The sequence below is a fragment of the Mus pahari genome, chromosome 3 (genome assembly GCF_900095145.1).
Source record: "Mus pahari chromosome 3, PAHARI_EIJ_v1.1, whole genome shotgun sequence".
Taxonomy (NCBI): Eukaryota; Metazoa; Chordata; class Mammalia; order Rodentia; family Muridae; genus Mus; species Mus pahari.
Window position 1 is genome coordinate 72,149,117 of NC_034592.1, and position 9,600 is coordinate 72,158,716.

The 9,600-nt window shown below is 35.6% G+C and overlaps 1 protein-coding gene across 2 annotated transcripts; it reads right to left on the reverse strand.

The window, feature by feature from the left end:
• Positions 1–1,036: 1,036 nt before the first annotated feature.
• On the reverse strand, positions 1,037–5,323 carry LOC110319264 (olfactory receptor 1052-like). Of its 2 annotated transcripts, XM_021194733.1 has the most exons (2): positions 5,314–5,323; positions 1,037–1,965 (listed from the first exon to the last, which is right to left on the reverse strand). In XM_021194733.1, the coding sequence occupies exons 1-2, from the start codon at positions 5,321–5,323 to the stop codon at positions 1,037–1,039; spliced, it is 939 nt and encodes a 312-aa protein (XP_021050392.1). The 2 variants fall into 2 exon arrangements, with proteins under 2 accessions (XP_021050392.1, XP_021050391.1); XM_021194732.1 differs by lacking the exon at positions 5,314–5,323 and having other exon boundaries at positions 1,037–1,975.
• Between the last annotated feature and the right edge of the window lie 4,277 nt (positions 5,324–9,600).

Sequence of the window (9,600 nt, forward strand, 5' to 3'; positions counted from 1 at the left end):
CATATGCTAGATAAATTTGTATGTCACAGCATTTGAAAAAAATCACCAATTTCAAAAAATTTATTTATATAAAACTATAAAGAAAACTTTATATTTATGCTCACTATTCAAATTTATAAACAAACTGAGAGACAATTTCAACTTTATAGCTACTTTATACAGACACAAGAGAAAGGATCTATAAAAGTAATGCCACTAGAAACTTTTAAGATTTTTCTGAGATAATATAGTATTTAATAAATAAAATTTACTCAAATATATTTGCTTTAAAATTGTATCTAATTCTTACAGGTGATTGATAAATTTTAACAATGTAAGTTTGATTATTATAATTGCTCTAGCTAAAACTTTGAGTACTATATCAAATAAATAGGGAGAGAGTGGACAGTCTTGTCTTGTCTGTGATTTTTAGTGGGATTGTTTCAGGTTTCTCTTCATTTAAAATGATGTTGGTTATTCATTTGCTGGTGCTTTCATTAAGTTTAGGTATATGCCTTGAATTTATGATCTCTCCAAGACTTTTAACATGAAAAGGAATTCTATTTTGTCAAAGGATTTTTTAGCATCTAATGAGATGACCATGTGACTTTTTTCTTTGATTTTGTTTATATAGTAGATTATGTTGACAGATTTCTGTATATTGAACCATCTCAGCATCCCTGGGATGAAGTCTACTTGATCATGCTAAGTGATCTTTTTATTTTTTTTAATTAGGTTTGCAAATTCCCATGTAAGCACAAGCCAAATCCCCAGCACAGAAGGAACAGTACCTAATTCATTCTATGAAGCCATGGTTACTCTGATACCTAAAAAACAAAACAAAACAAAAAAAAAAACAAAAGAACCAACAAAGAAAGAGAATTTCAGACCAATTTCACTTATGAATATAGAAACAATAATACTCAATAACAGTCTCATAAACCAAATCCAAAAAGACATCAAAAAGATCACTTACAACAACTAAGTAGGCTTCATCTCAGGGATTCAGAAATGATTCAATAAACATCAAGTTTTCAAAGCTAGAGAAATGACAGGTTTAAGAGATGTTACTCCACCCACAAATCAACTTCTTTGCTGCTTCCTTCACATCCTTGTTCCTCAGGCTGTAAATCAGAGGGTTCAGCATAGGGATGACCAAGGTGTAAAACACAGCAGAGACTTTTTCCTGTTCCATGGAGTACTGAGAGCTTGGCTGGATATAGCTAAATGTCCCAGAACCGTAAAATAATGTCACAGCTGTCAGGTGTGAGGCACAAGTGGAAAAGGCTTTGCGCCTCCCCTCAGTTGAGCGGATTCTCAGGATGGCAATGATAATGTGGATATAGGACACCATGACAATGATGAAAGTGGAAATAGCAATCACTCCAGAGAAGACCAAAAGCAGCATCTCATTGATGTGTGTATCAGAACACGAAAGCTTCAAAATAGGAGGGACATCACAGAAGAAGTGATTCACAATGTTGGGACCACAGAAGTCCAGTCTCAATAGACTTATTGTGTGAGTCAGGGAATTAATGATGCCACACAAGTAACATGCAAGAACCATGCAAATACAGATGCTGAATGTCATAATAACTGTATACATTAAGGGGTTTGCAATTGCCACATAGCGATCATAAGCCATCATAGATAGGAGGGTGACTTCTGTGGTTGCATACACCATAAAACAGAAACTCTGCAGAATACAGGAAAGGAGTCTACTAGACTTGTGCTCTGATAGGATATTGATGAGCATCTTAGGAGCAATGACAGTAGAGTAGCAGATATCACAGAAAGAGAGGTTACTAAGAAAGAAGTACATTGGGGTATGAAGGTGGGCATTCAACCAGATCAAGAAGATCATTCCCCAGTTACCCACAAAAATGATTATATAAATTATGCTGAAAAGCAAAAAGAGAGGAATCTGCCAATCAGGATTTTCTGTTAAGCCAAGGAGTATGAATTCCTTCACATCTGTATGATTCCCTGGGTCCATGCTTTCAGTAGTCTACAGTTCCTTGTTACAAAATATATTCATGAGACTTATATAAAAATTAAATACCTAAACATATTTCTTCCAGAATCTGAGAGCCATCATTGTGTGACACTCAAAGAGATTACCCTGTAGTAGTTGAAAAAAAAAAGAAAGAAATGTCAGCAATATCCCATATTCCCATAAGTGTGATATAAAATCTTTATGCTGAGACTGACCTCCCTATTCATACACATCACCTCAAATATTTTCTCACCTTTTGCCTATATGTCTGACACATTTGACCAATGGCATCTAATAAAGGAACCTAGTCGGGTCAAATGTATAAAGCAATATTTTCATCTGTTTTTTTGAGAATGATTATCACAAATGTCATTTTTTTGTGACAATTCTTGCCTTCACGTTCTTTTTCAATTTTCCTTTAGCATACTAGCAATGTTGTGAGAACTAAAAACAATAAAACATTCTAGGTTGTACATTGTGAAAAGAAAATACATTGTGTGAAACAGCAAATCCTGCAACTTTGTGTATATTTTCTTTTCAAAAAATTAGGTTGAGTTTCTTCTAATTCCTTCTGAAATGATCCATTTTCAATTCAATATTTGGCAAGGTAAATATGAGTATAAATATGCATTCTCACACAGTTTTTAAGTATCTAGCACTTAATTTTATGAACTGATTCCTTTGAAAAGATGGAACTCTTAAATCAGCAGTGTCGTGACCTGAAGCAGCTGATGAACTGTTAGCAACATAATCACACACTGATAAGCAACTGAATAACTAGCATATATGCATTTAAGTAGGACAGATAATAGAAGGAAATGATGAGTGCTATAATACAAATAGGATTAATTTCCTGTTTTTATCCCAATGGCTACCGAAATTTACTGAAAAATTATTGGCTTTAAGTAATGAACATTCATTTACTTTTAGTTTGGAAGTCAGAAACATGACACTATCTGATTTCCTAGGTGGAATCTACATGGCTTTGAGGCCATACTCTCACTAGGGGACCTAAGTGATGAAACATTTTATAACCAAATAGCCCTTTTGAACCTCCAAACTGTACTGAATTTTAAGAATAAGCATATTCTCCTAAAACAACACTATAATGCCTTTGACTTTCCACATTGTTTCTTCTTCCTTCTCACCTTGAAAGAACACTTGATTGTGTATATTTTGCCTCTCATGCTCTTCCTTTTAATCACATGTCGATGAACTATTTTCATATGAAGTAGTGTGTATGAATCCTACAGACTGAAATTTAAACAATTCTAGGGGTTATCATTCAGTCTGTCACATTTATATAACATCTACAATAAGTATGAAATAATTAAATAATTTAATGAGCTACGTGGGTGTGTAAAAATGTGTGTTCTAAGAAGAGAACAGTAAGCTCAATTCTAGAGTTCTTTGTAATAGGAGGACTTCGAAATATTCCTATGTAAAAAGAACTGTAAGAGAAAATTCTGAGGATTTAATATTATTGCTCCTGTGGCCATTGAATTGTGTTTGAAATCTCTCAGTGAGATGGGGAAAATATTTAGACAATATATCACAGTACATGAATTTGATGTTTAGTTGTTAGCAAAGTATATACCTTTTTAAAAATAATTTCTTTTTATCATTTTACATTTGAGCTACTTCTACAAAAGTAATTTGTGAAAGAATAAATCTTTTGCTTTTTTGTTTTTTTCTTTTTTTTTTTTGTTTTTCAAGACAGGGTTTCTCTGTAAAGTTCTGGCTGTCCTGGAACTCACTTTGAAGACCAGGCTGGCCTCGAACTCAGAAATCTGCCTGCCTCCCGAGTGCTGGGTTTAAAGAGGTGTGCTCCCACCCCCGGCAAATCTTTTTTTTTTTTTTTTTTTTTAAACACAATACACAGGAGTATCAACACAATACTGGAGTGGCTGTAATCAACTCCTTTATCAAATCTTATGATATATATTTGTTTCAATATGGGCCATGTGTTTACCTCATTAAGCATAGCATATAATCAGTTTTCATTTTCAAAGAATTTTTTTTATGTTAAGAAAACCTGTAAGGCATTGGAAACTTCAAGAACATATCTGGTACCTCACATTTTCTAGTCTTTATATAGGTAATCCTGGCATGCTGTTCCATATCAATGGATATTGATGTGTCAACACTTAAATGATCGCTCTATAATCACAAGCCCACCCACTTAGTGCCTGTGTATGTTCCAGATCAGTGGCCTTATAGTCAACCAAAGAGCTTCTGTGGCAAATTATTTCAGCTTTAATTAAATAAGAACTATAAACATGCCCCGGGATGGAAAACAATAGAAAGAAAAGTAGAAAAATTTCTCAAAATATGTTATTGGAACCCTTAAAGAAATACAGTTTTAAGTCATGCAAAAGTACTATTATTTTATTAAATTAATTGAAAACCATATATATTATATACAATCTTAAATTGTATAGGTTTTACATTTGTATAAGTGTGCAAATATCTTTAAATAACTGTATGAATGTAGTATTAAGTCATAAAAATATACTTGTTCTTACTATTTGCAATAAAAATTAATATCATTATAAATTTGTGTACATTATATAAATAATACTCTTCTCTATGATATGTGGAGGATTGGAAAACTAATAGCCTACAAATTAGAACATGATATTCTAAATTGTTGAGTGTGATGCTACACATAGACAGCAGCAACTTTCTTCTGATAATACTCAGGAAATAAGAAATAGAAAAATCTTTACATAGAAACTTACTCGCAACCTATAGAAGCTCAAAGGAACAACATATCTGCTGTAGAAGATCTGGCTTTCACAAACTTTTAAGGACTTACTAATTGGAACACGTTTGCTGAGATAGTTTCCATTCTACTGGGGAAAGCATCCATATCCCCCTGTGTTTGTGTAAGTCTCAGTTGTCCACAGTTGAGTCATTAGCAGCTTTCTTGTCTCTCAAGTGTGAAACTAATCAGAGAGCTGCCATCCATTCTCATTTATGTTCAATAGAGAGTTTTACTCTCACAAAGAAGTAAAAGGGGATCCTTTCATAAGTACTGCATTTAAAGAAGCTGTGATTTTTCTATAAATTCAAGCATCTTGCTTTAATGTCCAATAAAGACAAGAAATGAAGCAGCAGAGGTGACAAATAAGGATATTGCAATTATTTGTAAGCCACTTGGAATACTGTGAAAACATTCTGCCAAGAAAATAACATAAGTTCATTATTATTTCTTCAAAACTGCTCTATCTACACAGAATTTTTGCTCTTATTTTGATATCAAATAGGGCATTCTGTCAATATACTCCAAAATCTTTAATGCTAACTCTCTTGAGACACATTGTACTATATAAAACAGAGTTTCATGGGTTTACAATTATATTTTAATTTAATTATCATGAGCTGGTTTTGAGGAGGATCAAAATCATACTTTAGATTAAATGTCCCATGTTACCAAATAACATGTAATTTTTCAAAATGTTTTATATCTACTTGTATAATTGATAAATGATGCTTTAAAGCATGATAATGGTTTAAATTGCCAGAAAAATTCAAACCAGCTCATAAATTACAATTTACACTAAAATTAGAATCACATGTTGGAACATTTTAGAAATATTAAAATGATTAATATTCAAATCAAAAATTGATTTCAGTCTTTGTCTCTTTGGAAAGTATGTCAAAAATACAAAAAATTATTAGCTTTTGAAAACTAAAAAATAGGAACTAGAGACATGGCTCAGAAGTTAAGAGCACTGGCTGCTCTTTCAGAGGTTCTGAGTTCAACTCACAGCAACCATATGGAATCTCACAACCACAAATAATGGGATCCAATGTCCTCCTGTTGCATTCATGCATTTGTGCAGACAGAGCCCTCAAATACATTAGATGAATGAATGAATGAATGAATGAATGAATGAATGAATAATATGTCTAAAGAAGACTTTAATAGTGGGCTTTCTTGAAAAAATATTTTCCTATGAAAATAAAAAATTGATTTCTCCAGTTGCAGACAATAAGCTTAAAACAGAACAAAGAAAAACAAATCAGAACAAAACAAATACCACCACCAACAAAATGCCAGGAAAAGTGGACCATGCATGAATCTCAGTGCTTGAGAGGCAGAGCCTAGCAGATTAGCAGAACCATTGACCATAGTTACGTTGAGAAATTCAGGGCCTGCTATTGTAAAATAAAATAGCAGGGTCCTAGTGGAGACCTATTGATGTGATGTTATTGATTGAACATTTTTTTTGTTTTTGTTTTTGTTTTTTGTTTGTTCATTTGTTTTTTCGGAGACGGGGTTTCTCTGTGTATCCCTGGCTGTCCTGGAAATCACTTTGTAGACCAGGCTGCCCTCAAACTCAGAAATCCACCTGACTCTGCCTCCCCAGTGCTGGGATTAAAGGTGTGCACCACCACCGCCCAGCACAGATGTAGATGAAGATTTCTGGATGTGTTTTTGTTATTTACATTCATGTTGTTTTATTTCCTCTCTGGATATTTTAAAAGTATGATGCCTTTGTGTTTCTGATGTCCTTGCATTCTCAGCTAATATAAGGTGTGCCTACTGGTATTAGGGGATGGGTTGGGAAAAGAAATGTTAAAGGTTTAAGGTTGTGATCCATTGGAAATATTTTTAGATAGGAATGGGAGACCACATCAGGTTTCATATTACAGAGCTTGAACCAAAGCTGTGTAGATTGGATATCAGGAAAAGTAGGAAAGATATCATATTGAGACTTTTTCAGACCTCCACTGATATAAATAATGACACAGAGGCTTACTAATATTTTAAAGTTTGTCTTAGCTTGGGAGTCTCCCAACTACTCTATCACAACTAACTGGCCTATGTCCTGTCATGTGGCCAGGTTCATAGCCATTAGATCATTATTAAAGCCAATTAGAAACAACTCTAGAATACCTTACACTGGTAAGGATAAAAGAATATTTTCAAAAAATCAGACTGATGTAGCAGCTTGTATTATGACTGCTAATTACGATCCCCAGAAATCTGCTTGTAACAGGAGGTCTGCAGTAGCTTCTGGGAACCTGTTCCCAGTTGGTTTGGATTGGTAAATACCAATCCCAGCAGCCAATAGCTGGTAAGGATACACAGCGGCTGGATTTTAGGATTTCCCAGGAGGAGAGGAAGAAGAAATCTGCCATGCTTTAGAAGAGTGCAGAGAGAGGAGAGACAGAGCCATGGGGGAGAAAACAAAGGAGAGTGCCGTGGGCTCCGGTCCAAGAAAATGTGGCCAAGAAAGCTGCACAAGTGGGTCCAGAATGGCCAAGATGGAATATAGAAATTAATAACTAGTAACTAAGAATTATCAGTGGGAGGTATATTCTAACATAGGGATTAGACAGTCACCCAGCTATTGTGGTGCTTGAAGGATATAAAATATCAAGACTATACATGTGTGTCCTTCACTTGAGAACATAAAACATTGAGTTGGGTAGCAACCCAGTACGAGGATGTATTAAACTTGTAATACCACAGACTGGTGATGGGCCAATATCTCTCCCAGTACAGAATTAACAATTAAATATACAGATACATACCTTCAAACAGTGTAACCAAAAGCATGATTTAACCTTGAGACTACTTGTTATCAGAGAACGAGCAATGCTTCGGCCAACAAGTGGTCTTTGCTTCTGTTGTGACCTGTCATATAGCAGGAGTTAAAGGAAAATAGAACAGAAGATAGAAGCAGAGGGGGCAGTAAGGCTGACACAGGTGTTCTGACTAGAGATCAGCCTAGGTAATTAGATGTAGGGAAACACAGAGAGAATAAAAGATATTGCAGGCAATGATACTGCTTTTCCTGCAGGCATGGCCTATGGAAGTAACAAGTGCCTGTGGGAGTTGGGACCTAGGATAAATCAAAGATGGAGAAAATGAACATTGGATGAGGATGAGCTGTAGAAAGCATAGAGGGAAGGGAGAACTACAGCTGGTGTTCTGCTTCAGAACTAGAAACCAGAATGGAAAATTGGATTTGGGGAAGAATTAATTGTGAAGGTCTTCAGTTAGCTTACCTATTTTCCTGTTTTGTTTAGCTGGTGTGTTCCCAATGAAAGTCTGCTGGTGTTGGAGGCTAGGATAATGGCATGAATTGGTATGAGGACAGTTGCAGGAGAAGATATTTGTGATCTTTTGAGGATGGGAAGAGAAAGTAAAGGGAGACCACAGCAGGTGGTTAATTCATAACTAGGCTATGAATGGTAGAAGTGGACATCAAGAGCAACAGGAAAGGTGTATAACTGTTTTCTTTTTATTATATTCTAAATAATTTATTTTTTAATGATTTTATTAGATATTTTCTTCATTTACGTTTTAAATGCTATCCCGAATGTCCCCTATAGCCCCCCCACTCCCTGCTCCCCCACATACTCACTCCCACTTCTTGACCCTGGTGTTCCCCTGTATGGGACATATAAAGTTTGCAAGACCAAGGGGCCTCTCTTCACAGACATGGCCACCTATACGGTTGCAGATCCCTTCAGTTCCTTGAGTAATTTCTCTAGCTCCTCCATTAGTGTCTCTGTGTTGTATCCTATAGATGACTGTGGGCATCCACTTCTATATTTGCCAGGCACTGGCATAGCCTCACAAGATATAGCTACATCAGTGTCCTTTCAACAAATTCTTGCTGGCATATGCAATAGTATCTGCATTTGGTGGCAGATTATGGGATGGACCCCCGGGTGGGGCAGTCTCTGAATTGTCCATCCTTTCATCCTAATTCCAAACTTTGTTTCTGCAACTTCTTTCATGGGTATTTTATTCCCTATTTTGGGGAAAATGAAGTATCCACGTGTTAGTTTCCCTTCTTTTTGATTTTCTTGTGTTTTGGAGATTGTATCTTGGGTATTCTAGATTTCTGGGCTAATATCCATTCATCAGTGAGTGCATATCAAGTGAGTTCTTTTGTGATTGGGTTACCTCACTCAGGATGATATCTTCCAGATACATCCATTTGCCTAAGAATTTCATAAATTCATTGTTTTTAATTGCTGAGTAGTACTCCATTGTGTAAATGTACCATATTTTCTGTATCCATTCCTCTGTTGAGGGACATCATGGTTCATTCCAGCTTCTGGTTATTAAAAATAGGGCAGCTATGAACATAGTGGAGCATGTGTCATTATTACCAGTTGGAACATCTTCAGGGTATATAAATAGAAGAGGTATTTCGGGATCTGCCTGTAGTACTACACCCAGTTTTCAGAAGAACTGCCAGACTGATTTCCAGAGCGGTTGTACAAGCTTGCAATCCCACCAGCAATGGAGGCGTGTTCCTCTTTCTCCATGTCCTCCCCAGCATCTGCCGTCCCCTGAATTTTTGATCTTAACCATTCTGACTGGTGTGAGGTGAAATCTCAGGGTGGTTTTGATTTGGACTTACCTGATAATTAAAGATTTTGAACATTTTTTTTCAAGCGCTTCTCAGCCCTTCGGAACTCCTCAATTGAGAATTCTTTGTTTAGCTCTGTACCCCATTTTTAATGGGGTTATTTGAGATTTTGGAGTTCAGCTTCTTGAGCTCTTTGTATAGATTAGATATTAGTCCTCTATCAGATTTAGGATTGGTAAAAACTCTTTCCCAATCTGCTGGTGGCCTTCTTGTCTTATTGAC